The sequence below is a fragment of the Hyposmocoma kahamanoa genome, unplaced genomic scaffold (assembly GCF_003589595.1).
Source record: "Hyposmocoma kahamanoa isolate Upper Pololo Valley unplaced genomic scaffold, ASM358959v1 78, whole genome shotgun sequence".
Lineage (NCBI taxonomy): Eukaryota > Metazoa > Arthropoda > Insecta > Lepidoptera > Cosmopterigidae > Hyposmocoma > Hyposmocoma kahamanoa.
The window spans coordinates 15,890,303-15,908,339 of record NW_020653945.1 but is presented as its reverse complement, the minus strand read 5'-3'; the positions used below and the strand labels follow the sequence as shown (position 1 = coordinate 15,908,339).

The 18,037-nt window shown below is 34.6% G+C and overlaps 1 protein-coding gene across 4 annotated transcripts in view; it reads left to right on the top strand.

Moving 5' to 3' along the window:
- The window catches only part of LOC113232721 (diuretic hormone 45), a 170,909-nt gene that overhangs the window by 126,288 nt on the left and 26,584 nt on the right, over nucleotides 1-18,037 (top strand). For all 4 annotated transcript variants that reach the window (XM_026467499.1, XM_026467496.1, XM_026467498.1 and 1 more), the window contains exon 2: nucleotides 7,989-8,032. In XM_026467499.1, coding sequence (XP_026323284.1) covers nucleotides 8,030-8,032 — 3 coding nt within the window. In that variant the 5' untranslated portion in view covers nucleotides 7,989-8,029. The remainder of the gene's footprint in view (nucleotides 1-7,988; nucleotides 8,033-18,037) is intronic.

Below are 18,037 nucleotides of genomic sequence, written 5' to 3'. Positions count from 1 at the left end.
AAATTGCCCTTGCTATTCTCGCGTACAGTTAAAAATTGCGTCTAAGAAGATCTTCTGCTAGCAGTAGAGCTCCTTGCGAAAGAGTTCGTCCACGTAAGTATTGCCTATTTCTATCGCCAAGCAGTCATATGTACTTCTTTTAGGATGGAGTAAAATGACATTTTACGGTGCACAGCTGTTGCCCGCTTGCGAGTAGCCAGTGATTACAGTCGATAAATATTCTACCGACTGAATATTGGTCATGCTTATGGAATAAAGAGACAAACTTGTCTCATTTGAATCATCCTCGACTTATTATTTATCTATTACAGAGCACAAGTTCATTTGAATTGTCAATTTTTGTAAGTTCATGCATACATTCACTATATTTAAAACTATGTTTATGAAAAATGCAAAGAGGAGACGCTTTTCATTTTAATTCAATATAGATAATCCAATCTGGCTATTTTTGTTAAAATGTATATGAATAAAATCCCAAAGTGTGATATCTAATTGTCTAATGTATAAAAAAGAAGATATACTATTACTTGAGAATGTTCGCTTTTGAAATCTGATTAAGAACATACGTCTTACTCAATTACGAGTAATAATACAATATTGAGTGACGAGATGGATGATATGTAGCAAAAAACCATAATATGGCCGCACCTTTTTATAATACCACGTTTATTGAGCTGTACAAGACATGTACAAGACATGACATGATAGTGAGTTTGCTGTCGTTATTTGAAATAATCTCATTACAGAGTGCTAAAAAAACCAACCGCAGAAGTTCGTGGGATTATATCTATTTGCCAAGTTGAATTGAAATTGGTTACCTGAAAGTGCACGAAAATGGATTCATCTCCTAGTTTGTCACCCTTGGAGGGGGATATTTTCTTCAAATTTAAATGAGACCACTACTGAAGTACCCTCTTTCCAACAAAAAAAAAATCATCCAAATCGGTAATAGTTATCGCGTAACATACATACAAAAAAACATACAGACGAATTGAGAACCTCCTCCTTTTTTTGAAGTCGGTTAAAAAGATAATGTAAATAAATAAATGACGTCGCATATTTTTTACATTTTTCTTAAAATAAAAAAATACAGTAACAGGAAGGGGATAAATAAAAACCGTACGTTTCGTAATAGTTTGTGATAGTACCAACGTACGATGCTACAATGAGTAATAGTCACACATACAACTCATACACAACAGTATTTTGTATTTACCGTAGCATAAAATGGCGTTGTTAAATATCTCTGGTAACAGGAAGATGATAAATAACAACAGTAAATACGTTTCATAATATTACTTCGAGTTTTGTATTTACAGTAGTATATTATGATGGTGGCAGATTTCTATGTGTAAAAGGAAGGTGATAAATTAAAAGCGTACGTTTGATAATATTATGTCGAGTATTTTGTATTTTCAGTAGTATAAAATTGCCGTGGTTGATACCGCCGTGTAACTGAACCGTGTAGCGTTTCTTAATATTTTGTATTTTAACCTTTCTATTATAAGTAAACGTGTAATATAGGCAGGGCGGTAATTTAAAACCGAAATTAGGTGAATTGCTCCACATCCAAATAATTAGGTCACGTCGATCATTGCATACGGGTCATGTTGTGCGATATTTTTTACAAAGGAATTGTATCTCACTAATATATACTGTTCTAAATTGAGTATCTACTTGCCTGGCGTGTGTTATAAGGAGTACTCCTAAAAAAAGGAAATTTATAAATTACAGGCATTGTACCGAAGGAGCATATGGGACTTCTTCTTCAACTTACGTCTCAGATCTTTCTTTATACCAAATTTTGCCTTTATTATACCAAAGGTACGAAATGTCATTGATAGTTAGTTTTAGTAGTAGTAGATCTCCTCGTCCAGACAAGTACTGCCACTTTACCTATTTCTGCTGCCAAGCAGTAATGTAACTGCCTTCTGGTTTCGAAAGATAAGGGTGCTGGTCAAATTACAGGCACATGGAACTTGTCAACTTATGTCTCAGAGTGTCAGGCGCAGTGGCGGTGTCCATTAGATCTTTGCGATTTAAAGCTCTGAGTCGCATTGCAACTGTTATGGACAAGCATGTAGCTTATCATCAGGTGCACGACTTGTTCGTCCCGTCACTAGATATTATAAAAAAAGAACATGTTTTAAGAATTTTTTGATTCTCTATTATAATATATATTTATGTATTATAAAATATATTTTTGTAATCTTATCAGTGTAAATTTTTACATGTTATCACAATATCGTTTTTGGGGTGCACTACGTGAGTGCGAATGCCGATTTCACGAATGACGATAGTGCGAAGACGGTTGCGCAAAAGCTTAAATACGCGATAGTTCATTTGCGCGAATGACGATAGCACGAAGACAGATTTAAGTGTAAGCCTAAAAAGTGCGAGCTCCTTGACAACTTTCCTTGATATTGTTCACAATATAAACTACAAAATATGTACATATAATATGGGTAAAAAATCTTACAATATAGAAAAAAAAAACTGTTGATGATGATAAAAAACAACTGTTTTCACACGTTACGCTTTATTATAAAAAAATCAACATATATTATTTCACTTCAATATAATTTTCGTTACTGTTATTGTTACTGGCTGAATGATCTTTCAACGTCACAGGATGTGACTGGAGCAAACTTAAATTTGCACAAGTCCGTAAGTGAGTAGTCTAGTTGTCTTCATGTTGTCTTCTAATCTTCTGCACATTACACTGTTAATTCTTTTTAGTGTACCTATTAAAACTATTTCTTTTTTCAAGCACGCTCGCACCTTTATTTTTTTATTCAATAAAATATCACATAATATTGAGAATATGGATTATTGCTAGTTGCGTGTAGAAATACGGTCTAAACCTACAAATATGGAAAAATATGGAAATAAAAGACACTTTTTTGATTCTAAATATATTTAAGTAGAAAACAAATTAAAGAACGTCAATTATTGAAATAAAAAATATGTAATTAGAGGATGGACCCACTTAGAGGATGTCAATGATATGGTGAGGCAATTCAGTGAATGTTTGGTGGGTTTGTTCGATGTTCATGCTCCCCTTCGGATATTACATGCCAAACAGCGCCAGTACCCGTGGATTACCTACAATGTGAAACAACTTGTAAAGCGCCGTGACGAAGCGCATGCTGCGGCACGACAGTGGCAATGACTCGCAAAAATCTTACTATGAGGACCTCAAAAAAGTTGTTAATGTGTTGGTAAGTGAAAAAAAGGCTTACTACAATCATTACGTAAATAAACAGAACGATTCTCGAGTATTATGGGCACATATAAAAAAAATGTTAACATAAAAAGTACAGCGGAGCTACCTACACATATTTCACTCCACACGCTTACACCCAAAACACACACTTCAATTAATACACACTACAATAATTACAAGGTAAAACTCTTATTACAGTACACTTATTTCAATACACTTATTTGCTACTGAAGCTATTCGTGTGTACTATTTAAGCACTCAATGTTGAAGGAATCACTAACTCCTAAGATACAGGATTACCTAGTTTAGGAGTTAGGGAATCACAAATATTGGCATTTCTTTACTATATTTTTATGTTTCTTTTTATGTTGTGCCTTGTAATGCACTTGTAAATCATTTTTCTTTGATCAATAAATTATTATTATTATTATCATTATTTTTAACGATCCTAATTTAATAAACGACCACTTTTTGAATGTGCCCGGTAGTCAACAGACATTACTATCAGATATAACATATTTTCAGCAAAATAGTAAGATAACCACAAAATTATCACTAACAACAGTAGAAAACAATGAGGTCCTGCAAATCATGCGATCATTGAAGTCAAACGCGGTTGGTCTCGACAGGATATTACTGGACATGTTACTGTTGTCGTTACCTGTCATACTGCCTGTTGTTACAGCTATGGTGAACAGATCTATAGAAACCAACACGTTCCATGCGGACTGGCAGCGTGCAGTCATAAGGCCTATTCCTAAAATTAACAACCCTTCCATCTTGAGAGATATTCGGCCCATAAGCATACTGTCTTGTGTATCCAAGGTCCTTGAGACAATTGTAGCAAAACAAGTAACAAACTTTCTAGAAAGTAACGAAGTTCTTCCTACCGTAGAATCTGGGTTTAGAAAAAAACAGTACGACAACAGCTATGATTAAAGTAGTTGATGATATCCTATCCGCACAAGACAATAGACAAGGCACCTTGCTAACTTTACTGGATTTCTCTAGAGCCTTTGACTGCATTAATTAGCATTAGTTAGCCTACTACTAGCTAAACTGCATTATTACGGATTTGCCGACTCCACCGTCAAATGGTTTGACAGTTATCTGAAAAATCGGTCTCAGTGTGTTGAAATTTCTGATCTTAGTGGTTCTAAATTACTATCAAAAACACGTGACTTTACGCACGGAGTACCACAAGGTTCAATTTTAGGCCCTATTCTCTTTATAACATACAGCGCGGATGTGATAGATCAAGTAAAATTTTGCAAGTATCATATTTACGCTGATGATATACAGATTTATATATCTTGTAAACCATGTGATACTCCTGAAGCCGTGGATAAGTTAAACGAGGATTTAGAACGTATATCCTCTTGGTCAGATTCAAATTCGTTAGTGCTAAATCGCAGTAAATCCAAACATGTGCTGCTGGGTATAAGAAATGAAATAGCGAAAATTCATAGACGTAATGTTACTTTGGCGATCAGGCGCGTGAAACTTGAGCGAGTAACTGAGGCTCGGAATCTTGGACTCCTCATGGACGAAACACTTTGAGAATCATGTGTTAGGCATCGTCAAAAATTGTTTCAATAGGTTAAAGGTATTATATGACATAAGAAATTACCTTAATACCGACATTCGCATTAAGTTGTGTGACTCACTAGTTCTGTCAAAATTTAATTATATGGATGTGGTGTATGGGCCGCGACTGTTGAAGCGCACGCAACAAGTAATACAGCGAGTGCGCAACAACGCACGTAACCACTTAAATAAACAAGGCAAATATTTTAAAAATGAAAACGCGAAGAGATCGACACTTAGCTACACTTCTGTTTGGGGTTATAAAATACAGAATCCCGTCTTATTTCGCTGACGAGTTGATATGGTCCAGTGACGTAAAGACAGCTTTCACCAGAGCGTCAGCTTGGTCGGTAGTCCTGCCGCGCTGTCGCGCCGCCGCATTCCGTGGCAGTTTCAAATTCGCCGCAGCGAAGATGTGGAATGCTTTGCTGCCGCCGCCACTCCGTAGTCTACAAACGATGCACACGTTTAAAAGTAAATACAAACAATATCTTTTAGATATTTAAAAAATACCATATAAGTTAACTTGGGCACTCACCGCTCTGTTTTCGACTTATGGCATTGGTGTGCGGCGGTCATCGTCATCATTGTTCTGCGTGCGGGATGGGGCAAGTGCGAATTGCATCTTTATGTAGATATTTTCGGTTGTTTATTTTGTTCCTGAGAAATTTTACTGATTATTACTATTTGATATAGTACAATTTTTATATTTCGTAATTAATATACAATTCATTGTACAATTAAAATTATTTATGATAATCTGCAATCTTTAGAAGTTTTAAATATTGGCGCATACCTTTTATGGCATAGGAGACTGCACGCTATTATGTGTGGTAAGTACTTATGATGCAGGACGAAACCTGTTGGCTTACAACGGAGCTGGAAGGAGATGCCGCACTTTGTGGCTCGTAAGCCGGGGCCCCTCTCGCGCGCCTGCCCGCTCGTCTTGCGTCGCCCACGTGACACAAATCTCGCAATCGATATCTTTTTAAACTAAATATGTCCCATTTTTAACTGACTTCAAAAAAGGAGGAGGTTGTCAATTCGACTGTATGTTCTTTTTTTGTATGTATTTTCACCGGTTTTCAGGTTTCTTTTTTGTTGGAAAGGGGTTACTTCCATAGTGGTCCCATTTCATTTTGAAGGAAATCATCGAAGGTTGGCTGTTCACGCATGAAGATTCATTTTTATAAATAGCGCCTAACTTTAATTGAGGAGTAATTACTTTAATGGTTGATTTGGCTATTTCTCCAATTCAAGGCGTTTTTCTCTCGATATACTTTGAGTAGTGAGAACCGATTTTTATTATCTCCAGTGTCAAGTCCTGTATAGTGGCGAACCAGGGGATATTTCAATAAAACTTAGCAAATAGACATAATTCCACGTACTTTTGAGGTCGGTGTTTGTAGTACTCTGTACTGATATTCTTGTTTGTTGTAAATAGATACTAAACTAAATAGATACTACATTCCATACGCTTATCACTATGCATATATGTGTCAAATGACTTTAGGGTTTAGGGTCCACTGAAAATCAGCGTCACAGCCTTTTCCATTAGCTGACATTAGCTGAGTGGATCCTATTACATACGCCACAGCCGCACACATGACATCTACTTAGTACAATAATAGTGTTGACTAGCTTTGTGGCCTCTTAATTATTTATTACTAAGATTTTCTTTTTAATTAATTTTATTTAGTTTTTTAATTATTCTATTTTCTGTTTGTTTTAATTTAGTTTGTTTTAGTTTTAATTTAGTTCTGTTTTATTTTTATTTTTTTACTTTTTATTTCTTACTGTGTATTATTGTGTTCTGGCGTTATGTCATACATGGATTCTATTCTATTCTGTTCTATTCTATTCTATTCTATTCAATTTTAATTACATATTAATCCGGGCCCTAGTCATGAGATTACTAACTCATAAAATCAAATGAATGTGTATATATGAATACAGAAGTTTGGAAAAAATAAGCCGCAACCAAAATTAATAGGTCGGACTAACCCATAAGGTGACATTTAAGCCTGACGAAAGCAAAGTTGCGGTAGGCAGTACCCTCGCTACGCTTGCAAGGATATTTCATTTTTGTTTGACCACCTAATTAACGTGTTTTGGGGTTCATGTAAATAAACTCGTGGTCCAAATTATAAAATTTAATAAGAAGCTTTTGTGGGTATATATTTAGTGGTAAGTAATTTACTTCTATTTTGTTTAACATGGATATCCGTAAAGTGACGCCTCAATCTATTTATTGCTTTGTGTCTATTTATTGTACAAAAAAGGAGAAGATGAAATTTTGTATATTAATTTATTACTTTTTTTATAATATCAAGTGACGAGATGAACTAGTCGTGCACCTGATGAAAAGCTACACGCCTGTTCATAACAGTTGCAGTGCCTCTCAGAGTTTTAAATCGCGGAGAGCCGTAATTTGACAAGTCCCATGTGTTTGTAATTTAATCAACACCCTACCCTTCCAAACCGGAATAGAGTAATGCTAACATTACTTGGCGGTAGACATAGGTAAGGTGGCAGTACTGTCCTGGACGAAATCTTTCACAATGAGCTCTAGTGCTACTAATATAACATATACAGTTGTGGTCATAGAATTAAGAACGCTTCATGCGACACCATTTTGATATACAAATGTTCATAATAAACATAATATTACGTTCCTGGAATATATTGACTATAGTGCTAGCTAGTATATATTCAGGGCTAACAAAATCTAAAATTAAATAAAAATTAATATTTAAAATAATGTTAAAATTAGAGTCATTTTAACTTTATTCATACGTTGAAAAGTGTCATGCCTGTGATTTCACCAGCACACTTACCCTTCAAAACCGAAACGCGGCAGAAATAGGTAAAGTGGCAGTATACTTCCTTAGAGAACTCTTTCACAGGGAGCTCTACTGCTACTAAAGTTATTTGTGTGTATGAGTATGTAGATATTAAGCATTCTTCTACATTCGACTCTGGAAAGGTAAAACATTTGGAAAATATTAGAGGAGAGTGATTAGAAGTATTTTTTTTCTTTAAATTTTTTCTTGAAAAATATTTTTAATCGTTTTCCTGTAATGTTTTCCAAGTGCACGTTCGACGTTTTACCTTTCTAGCGTATATTTTTTACTCAACTTTTTTTTATTAAAGTCTGTCTTTTGTTTTGTTACAGATTCCATTCAATTTGTTAATTTACCCAATTCTCACGCAAAAATGGTAAGTATTTGATTTACGCACATAATGTATACATTTTAAATACTTTACAAGTGGACCGATCGGGAAAGTAGACCGATCGTACTGAAGGGACATTTTTACCTATGGCTTTAATTTCTACTTGGTGAATTTCAACATGAGGTAATCTTCAATAAATTTGTACACTTTTATTATTTAAAAACTATGTTAAAAAATAATTTGGTTAAAATGTTTCACTAGAAGAGTTTTGAGAGAGTTAATATACCTACGCCCAACTTTGTGTATATTAACTTTGTTAGGTATATGGCAACAAAGTTATTAGACTTAAAATTTACATAGATAGATGGCTCATCTGTTTTAGGGCAATATCTTGAACTGTTTATCATAACTAACGTAGTAGACATTTTTAGCGAAATTGGTTATTAACACATCTGTGAAAAGGTGTGTCACGCACTGCTGGCACCGCTTAAGCATGTCTTTATAGACTGTAACGTAGCCTCCGCAGCCTCCACACATCTTGCTTAGCGAGTTTAAAGTTAAAAATTCAAAAGGAAAAAGAAATAGTGGAAATAAGTCTGGTTTTGTAAAAATATATTTTTAAGTGTTTTTTGTGATCTTTTGAATGATCGCGCAAGAGATTTTTGGTAAGTGTAAAAAGATAAAAAATGAGACGAGCAACATTGCTCGCTACGGAGATTGAGCAGAGAGTGATGACGGAACGAAACAAAATGAGAATGGCGAGGCAAAAGAATTAAAGAACAAAATTTGAAAACAAGTGGCAAGGTGATAAAAAAGTGTGATAACGATGGAAGGTCACATCGTCATTTCGTATCTGCAACACCTTCCCTATAAGCGGTTTATTTATATGTTATTTACTTTCAGTTTTATTGATAAGCAAAATCGGTGTAATGAACATTTTTCAAATAAATAAAGGCTAGCTGTAGATCTGTATTCTATACACAGCTTCATGTACAACTGTAAGGTGCTGGGGCAGTGGTACTGTATTATAAAACAAGCACTAATATGATTAACATTATGACGATGCTGACCTCCTTTACCGTCATCTCACCATTTTAAAATCTTATTTTTTGGTTCCTGGCCACATATTTTTGAAGTTTTGAATTGTTCACTATTCTTATGTTTGTTCTATCCGTCATTCAAATTTCTTGAAACGAGAAGACGTGCGTAATTAGTAATTGTACCTTTTCTTTAATTTTATTTGGTATACTCTTTTCTTTTCCTTTTTTAACATTTCTTAAAATGAAAATTGTGGACCGAACCTTCTACTTTCTCATTTCGTTAAGGCTACGCTACACAACAGTCAATATAATTGTTATATTATTCTGAAAGATTCAACGCTACTAATAAGTTATTACAATGTTAATTAATAGCAGTTTGAAGAGTTCCATGCTGAGTAATGAAAGATGTGAGTTAATGGTAAAAATGTTATATTCGATAGGTTATTTCCTAGTTCGATGGTTAGTACATACGTAAGGTTAAGTTGAAAGACTCTAAATTTGCATTAAATACGGGTTGCGTTTTGTTCGAATGCATTTTATAAGTAATTTTTACACTTAATTTCAAAAGTTATAAAGTCCATTTTGATTGAAATAACTGAATATAACGAAACGCATCGTTGTGTCATTTAAATTTTTAATTTCTTTGTTACAATTGTAATAATAATATATTTCTATATTTATACTTGTTGTGTACTTATGTCTCATAGTTCATCGCTTGGTCCTTTTTTCATGTTTTCTCCATCTTCCTATCCGGTTTCCAAATTCTATTATTATGTTAAAAACAAGTAAAAAAAAGCCTTGTAAGTGGCTGAAATGCTAAGCGAAATGCCTAGAAAAATAAGAAAAATAAGTCAAAATTGTGTCCCTTGTGTTACATGCAAAAATCGTTAACACTTAAAAAAAATTACATTACAAACAAGTACACTTAACAAGAAATATTAAAGTCTAAAATCGGGCAGTATGGTTAGCACGTTCCGGTTATGCAGAACGAAAAATTTTACTACATTATGAACAATTAAGAAATTGATCTTATGACAATTTATGGATTTTGTGAAGTGTTACAGTAAATATATGCTTACTTTCTTTTTATATACTCTAAATAAGACAGCAGCCCTAAACAACAATATAAATGCTGCTGAAACTCATAATGTTGGTGAAAAATAATAATCATTGAGATGAGAATGCCTATTGTTGTCTAGCTCAATGGCAATCGAATACCACTTGCCGTCGTATAGGTATTATTATTTCTCATTATTCTACGCAATATAGTCAACGTCTTCGTAAGGCTAAAAACATCGCTCTAGAAATAAATGGTTATGGGTTAGACATTTAAAGAAAAATTAAGATCTATCCATAACAGTTGCAGTGTGACTCAAAGCTTTAAATCGCAAAGATATGAGAAGCATTGCCATTGCGCCCGTCACCCTGACACATAAGTTAGTCCCATGTGCCTGTAATTTCACCAGCACCCTTACTTTCCCTTACCCTTCAAAACCGGAACACAGGAATTCTGGCATTACTGCTTGGCGGCAGAAAAAGGTAAGGTGGCAGTACTGAAGGAGTTATAAACCGCTAATGTGCTGTGACCAGGATCACGGCAATAAAATAGAATACTTCGGTCCACATAATTTATTCCATAAGTAAAGTTGAAAGAAAAAAGAAAGGTGTAACAAGAAAAGGGTATAAAAAACAGGTACAACGCTACAAAACACTCCCTACATAAGTACTAAAAACGTGAGACAGACTTACCCTGAAAAGGCCGAGTTATACAATGTTACTAGGTTAAATTGATATTAAAATTGGCATATGATTTAGGTTTGGAAGTCTTAAAAGGATAAAAATTAGGCGAGCAGTACTGCTCACTGCAGCCATTGAGTAGAGAGTGACGACGGATCGAAACAAAATGAGGATGACGAGTTTTTGTATTGTACATAGCATTATTCTATGTACAATATCGTTAAAAAAATTTACTTCCATTCCGTACCGTCACAATATAAATTGAGCCTAAGACTCTGCGCCCGTGTGCGCTGCACAGCCTACATTGATGGGTTATGATGAACAATAAAGCAGGATTAAACTGGTAAAAAGAGATTTTATTGTAGCACATAACAAGTGAATTGGATGATATGACAGTTTTGTACAGATAAACAGAACAAGGGAGAAAAGGTTTACATTAGTGTCACTCGATAGCTTTGTATATCATAGACTTTTAAAAGTGGCTTATACCATACTCGTTCCAATATCACTATAGGTACTCCATGATGCTCTCCGGAACACTCAAACTTAGAATCAAATTAGAAAATTTCTAAACAAGATCTACCAGCATTCAAATGCGAAATCTCCAAATTTAGCACCCACTCTGCTAATGCAGACCGCTGACATCGATTGAATAATCGGATTTATTTATAAAAGCTATACAGACCTACCGGCAATTGAACCCGAGACCTCCTCATCTAGCGCCAACGTTGCTAATTCCTCTACCCCTGAGGTATTTATAAAAGTTAAGCGGTGTACAGAAAAATCTTTAATAGGTTCATGCGACACCGCTTTATGTATTTTTAACTTATTATAAGCTATGTATGTTATAAATAAATAAAAAACGATGTTATTACAATAACGGATTGTGATAAATGTGTCAAAATCTTTAACTCATGGATATAAAAGTAATAGCGGAAGTGGGAGGGGAGGGTATGGTCTGAATGAGATGGACTTGTTACGAAAACAGTGCATTACTTACTCACTGATCGTGATCAGTGATCAATGTTAAATCAATTAATTAATGGCGGAGGGTTCAAGAGATCTATATTTTGGTTTTAGCGTCAGAAAAAACGTAAACAAAGAATAACCAGCAATTTTTATTCAGTTGACAAATTCATCATCATCATGATCAACCCATTTATACGTCTCACTCTCTCTGCCGGTTGGGGACTTCATAGATTTTTCGTTGTGAACCTTTTTCGACGTGCAAACCGTGCAAAACAGGCAAACGTGCAAGACGCGGTAAATTAAATTAAGTCTCTCACATGAACTCCGAGAAACTCAGAGGAGCCCGGATTCAAACCCACGGCCTCTGCTTAAGAGGTGGTAGGTCAAACCATTGGGCTACCACGGCCCTAAAACAAATTACAGCAAAGAAAACATCGTCAGAATTGATGACAGATTACTGAACGAACTCGTTCACAAAGAGCTCTACTGGTACTAAAATGCCCCTACAATAGAGCTTAGAAGTTAGCAGGTTAATCTATTACATGATCAAACCTGTATTTCAATTAAGTATTGTACCCTTTTCAAGAAATTAATTATTGTTATTATCACGTTCATATTATGAGTTATTACCTTCTTGGATTACCAGTTACGGAATTGTATATTTGTAATCTCATACTTCGAAACATCTCCAAATTATTACTATAGACATTATAAAGTTACCTACTTACATTAAATTCGAGCATATTAGTAATAATTTAACCGCTCACGCGATGCGCTCCTCCTACCGCAAAATGGCGGCTATTTGGTTTCGCAAATTAGGAAAGCATTCAGTTTAAATACAAGTTTTTATAAATAAAAATTATTATTCTACATTGTTAAATAAATACCCTCCGCACTACCAACAAAAACATCTCAAATAAAATGCAGTAGTAATACACCGCAAATCTCGCACTTAAAAAGCACTAATGAAATATTTTGGTGTACTTGGATAAATATGATAATATTCCGTTTGAGTGGTTCTAACGTTTACCATGAAATTACTCCTTAAAGTATAGTTTATAAACATTTATATTCAGGGAAAACTTAAAAAACGCTACTTACGGTACGTTTTCAATAAATAAACACCGAAATCACCAGCCCAAACAATAACACACACGATTGTCGTGACGTATTTTTGAAGTTGTTTATTTTTTTAAATGACAGACCCAGGCATTAAAAACTTTGCTAAAGTAGTTACCGCAACAGCAATTAATATTGGTTCTTTTACCTATTTAGTTATGACTTCGATATCCGATAAATCGGTACAAAATCATCACCGGCAGCTTTAGATGTGGTATGCGTCTACGGCTGCATGTATCGCGTGAGCGGATTGTAATAAATAGTTTTACTAAGTTTATACCTTCAATCCTACCCCTCCTACATGATTTATATTATGCTTTTACCATCTTCTATGATTTATAGTTTTCAAATCATGAGCGACCGAGTAAAATATTTGTAAAATGTAATGTCGATTTGATAATGAAATAAATTGAGGTTATCGGCACTAAAGTGGTGTAACCCTTATTAGATTTTTGCTCTACATTATTAGGCACTTGAAATGATAGTAAAGTACATAATTATTATATATTTGGAGGCCATTTTAAGGTGAAAAAAGAAATTAATAATTATATATTGGTCATACACGATTACTATATACATATAGTATATTAAATTTAGCTAATTTTTTATCCCTCATTATGTTTTATAGGCATTTCATGGGCCTCAATAATTGTAAACCGAGAATTTGATGGTGAAACCAATCATTTGCAATTTTTAGTGCAAATACACAGTTTCAATCAGCTTTATATAGAGAAAATGTAACTATTTATATTTCTCAGATCTAAATCGAGTATATTTCTTTCTTTAAACAAACCAACGTTTTGGGCCATCGAGTATATAACCAGAAATAGAGACGAAATAAGGGCATCCATCGTTTGCGTTGACATCAGGCGCTGTACTATTTCAGCTTTCAAATTTGAAAGCTGAAATAGTACAGCGCCAACAACTGACCTGTGTGTACGTTTCCGTATATTGCAAAGATATTCTGGATTTATTGTAATAAAGGTAATATCTTTAACAATGGGGGGTTGTTCCATTCGGTGGTGTGGGGAAAACAACAAAACATCTAATTGCAAAACAAACGGAATCACATTTCGTCGTTAATTAAATATTAAATATGTAATTTTTCAATTTTTGTCTATTACAGCAAAGCTCAAGTTAAACTGGTAGATTTGAATTGAAACAATTGACGACTTTAATTGTTTCGAATTAGAGCTCTTTACCCAAAGTGACAAAAACAACATTCGAAAAATTTTTTTAATTTCCTATGTATAGAAACATTTGTTCAGACAACTCGTCATCCACAGCCCGACTTAATCCACTGCTGGGTATAGGCCTCCTGTAGTTTGTGCCATTCACATTCTGTGCTAGTTTCACCCATCTCCGGCCCGCAACTTCCATCTCATCCCACGATACGTCACACGTTTCTATAACCATTTCTTGCCACCATTCGGTTATCGCTTTACTCCATTTGTCTTCACCACATCTCGCAATATGTCTTGCCCAGTTCCATTTTGAGTTCGTTATCCGACCTGTTATGTCCTGGGCCTTAGTTCACCTTCGGATTTCGGAATTTGTAACCCGATCTGTAAGTTTAATGCCGAGTATGACTGGAAATGCTTCTAAAACTTCAGAAACCTTTGCGGGCGTGGCACAACAACTTACGAAAGTTATATCGCACTTGGGTGTTCTTCCATACGTACATTTTTCAAACACATTTTTCTAAAGTCATTATTTCAGAACTGTGCAAATAACTGGTTTTACCAGCAAACCCTTCGAAATACTAGATATACATATACAAAAGCCTATAATATGTGTGCTGTGATAGCCGTTGGTAAAAGGCTACGTGATTGCGGATGGAGGATGACGGACGGCGTAGACTTCCGTTCGCCCGACGGCGAATATTTGCCGTTTCCGTAGCCCATGACACTTGTTGCACTATACAAAACTTAACGCCAAGTTGACGCCTCGATTTACATTACATTTTCATTCAGTCATTCGTAGCGGATACAATATCGACAAAGTAGTACACGACAGCTTGTTCACTTTATGCATTATTTTTAAACTATCATCAAGTTCGATAATATTGCGATTTTAGAATATATGAAAATACAAAAGATTCGTGAAGAAAATACATAATTCGACTCATGAACAAAGAAGAACAAAGTCCTATGTGATTATATAGCGAAAAGATAATAAGTACGGTACGAGAATAATTTCGTCATTCAAACTAATGCTTACGTAAAGGTGTTTTGAAAATTTATATATCTTATTTCGTTTAGGAAATATAAAATCTACGGATGAGTCGATATACGTGTAATCTACGGATGAGCGATATACATACACACTAAATAAAAAAGGAAACAATTCTGTTTTAAAGGTCAAATTTTCCGGCACAAATAAAGTTGCCAATCTAAATTATATTATAAACCCTTCCATATCTTTCTATTCAATATGACCAAAGGCATTTTAGAAATGCGAAATAGAATAGCTTTATGTATACCTTTGACTGAAATATTGTAGCAATGTGATTGAGCTATACAATATAATATAACCTTCGATCAAGGAAATTTTTAGTCACAAATGGCCCATTTTACAATCTTATAATACATTTTGGGACTAAAATAAAATTGCAAGAAACTGTAGAGAATAGAGAATTCATTTTACTCAAGGTCAACGTGTAGTATTATGATGATTACCGTCGGCAAAATTTGTAACCCTCATACCTCCATTAAAGTGAACTTTTGAGTACGCACTAAATACAGAATTACTAGAAATAATTATATGACAATATATGATTACGCCTTTAATTCAGAACTAAAAAAGGGTTGAGAAATTATTGCCCGATATTGAACTTGAAGAGAAAAAAAAGGGGAATTACGTCCAGAAACGGAGTTACTAGGTTTTCAAATTTAGCCGACGATGTGCTGTTAGGTGTACAAAGAATTTAGACTCGGTGGGTCTTATAATGTATCTAAAAATATTCGACAAAGCCAATGATCGATTTTTATTTACTGATTGAATCTGGTATAGGTAAGTAAGTCAGTAATTCTTTTGTTACACGTGGTAGAATCGTGATAGGATTGACCGGTAAATCAATCAGGCGCATAATAAAGGTATTCGCTGATTTAACACAAAAACTCTTTGTAAACCCTGCTGATAGGAATGATGGATCTAAAATGCTTTTTATCTATTTACCCACAAATGGGTAAACATTGAAAAACCCATTATGTTCGGGTGTGGGAAATAATGAATGGGGTTTCGATTATTAACCGTTATCAAGTTTAATTGTCTCTTAGAATTAGAACCTGAAATTTTATAACAAAAGCTGCCACCTAGAACCCCAAAACCTTAGGTACATTTACGAAATGAGGGTACGACATTATCTATATTTATAGCTGTGATATTATCGGTCGTTATAGTCCTTAGGGATGGTTTTGAATTGTCTTTGAGTGTATTAATACGCATGTAAACTTAAATTGCCCACATGTTTGACTGTTACAAAATTGATTGTAGGAAAATTCAATTTCCTTTAGTACTGCCACAGTCTAACCTAGTACCGGCCAACGAACATGTCTAGACAGATCAATCAATCGTATGTGGCGTGAGAGGCGAGTAAGATTGACATACCATTCAGGGTTGCCGCATTTACGATATTATACTTCATGTGACTGTTGTAGTGATTTGTTGAGTGGATAATGGTACATACAACATATGCTATTAGACACTGCATATCATCATCTCTCATAGATAAAAATAATAAATTTCATCAGTTTCCGCATACAGAAGAAAGGTGAGTCAAATGATTCTTTATGTTTTAAATTTTAGATAATGAAATATTCCTTATATTTTTAGAACTGCCTCCGTGGCCGAACGGTTACCATGCCGGACTGCCATGCAGAGGTCCCAGGTTCGATTCCCGGGTCGGGAGAAATATTTGTATGGCCTACATTTATTTCTCTCGTGAGTTTGGGTGTAATTTGTGGTTGTCTACGTGTGTGTCCATGGCACCCGCGACACAGGGTTTCCCTAGTGCGGGGCTATGTTGAGTGTGTACGTTATAAAAAAAGAAGCAAAATGGCGGACCTTAAAAAAAGCTGTGGAAATATCAAGCTGCTTGCTTTTATTCATTATTTATTCGAAATTGGTTCAAATAAAAGCAATATGGGTATCGCTTTAACTGTTAGCGGGGTTGATAATTATGAATATCATAATTAAATATCAAAATTAAATATCTTGATAGACTTGATACAATACCTAAACGAAGTAGCTAATTAAATACTTATTATTATTTTTAGATGCAACCATTGGATAGAAGCATATTGAAGACCCATTAATCGGAAAAAATATGTTTTTTTATTATATTCCTTGTATACTACAACTACTGCTCATATTATAAAACGGCTTGTGAGAAAACACCGTGTCAACATTTTTTTGTTTATTATTCCCAATATGGACATAGTAGTGGGACACCCACCCCAACAGACTAAATAAAAAAATACACACGGTGACAACCCTACGATATGACGTAATATCTAGACGAAAGCGGCATTTCGCAAGACTTCAAAGGCGATGTCCTACTGTATGTTCTTTACGCTGTGGTACTGTTAAACAGGGCGACCAACGGCTATGGCTACTTTGTACATTTAAGCTTTTATTTAAGATTTTATTTATGTATTTACTAGGTGAACCAAAGTTAGGTGTACAATATTACTTTTTATATTTTATCATTCCTTTATATGCAAAATAACAGTGGCCGTTATTTTGCTTGTAAAGGAATCTATATTTATAAATATAGATAAACACGACATGCACGAAAAAGTTAAGAATGACTGACGAAAATTTAAAAAAAATTACGCCTACAATTTTTACTACACTACTTTTGCGATATGAATCATTTGACTGAATTTTATAAATTATGAATTTTGAAAAGCGAGTCATGGTGAATATCATTAATGTTACTGTAATTATTTTTTGTTGTTAAAAAAGCCGTGGTAGCCTATAGGCTGACCTACAGCCACTTAAGCAGAGGCCATGGGTTCGAATCCTGACTCGCATCTCTGAGTTTCTCGAATTTATGTGCGAAATTTAATTTGAAATTTCATGAGCTTTTCGATGAAGAAAAACATCGGGAGAAAACCTGCAAAGGTTTCCTTAAAAAGGAATTTAAGCATCGCAACCTGGAATGGAAATTAGCTTTCGCTAC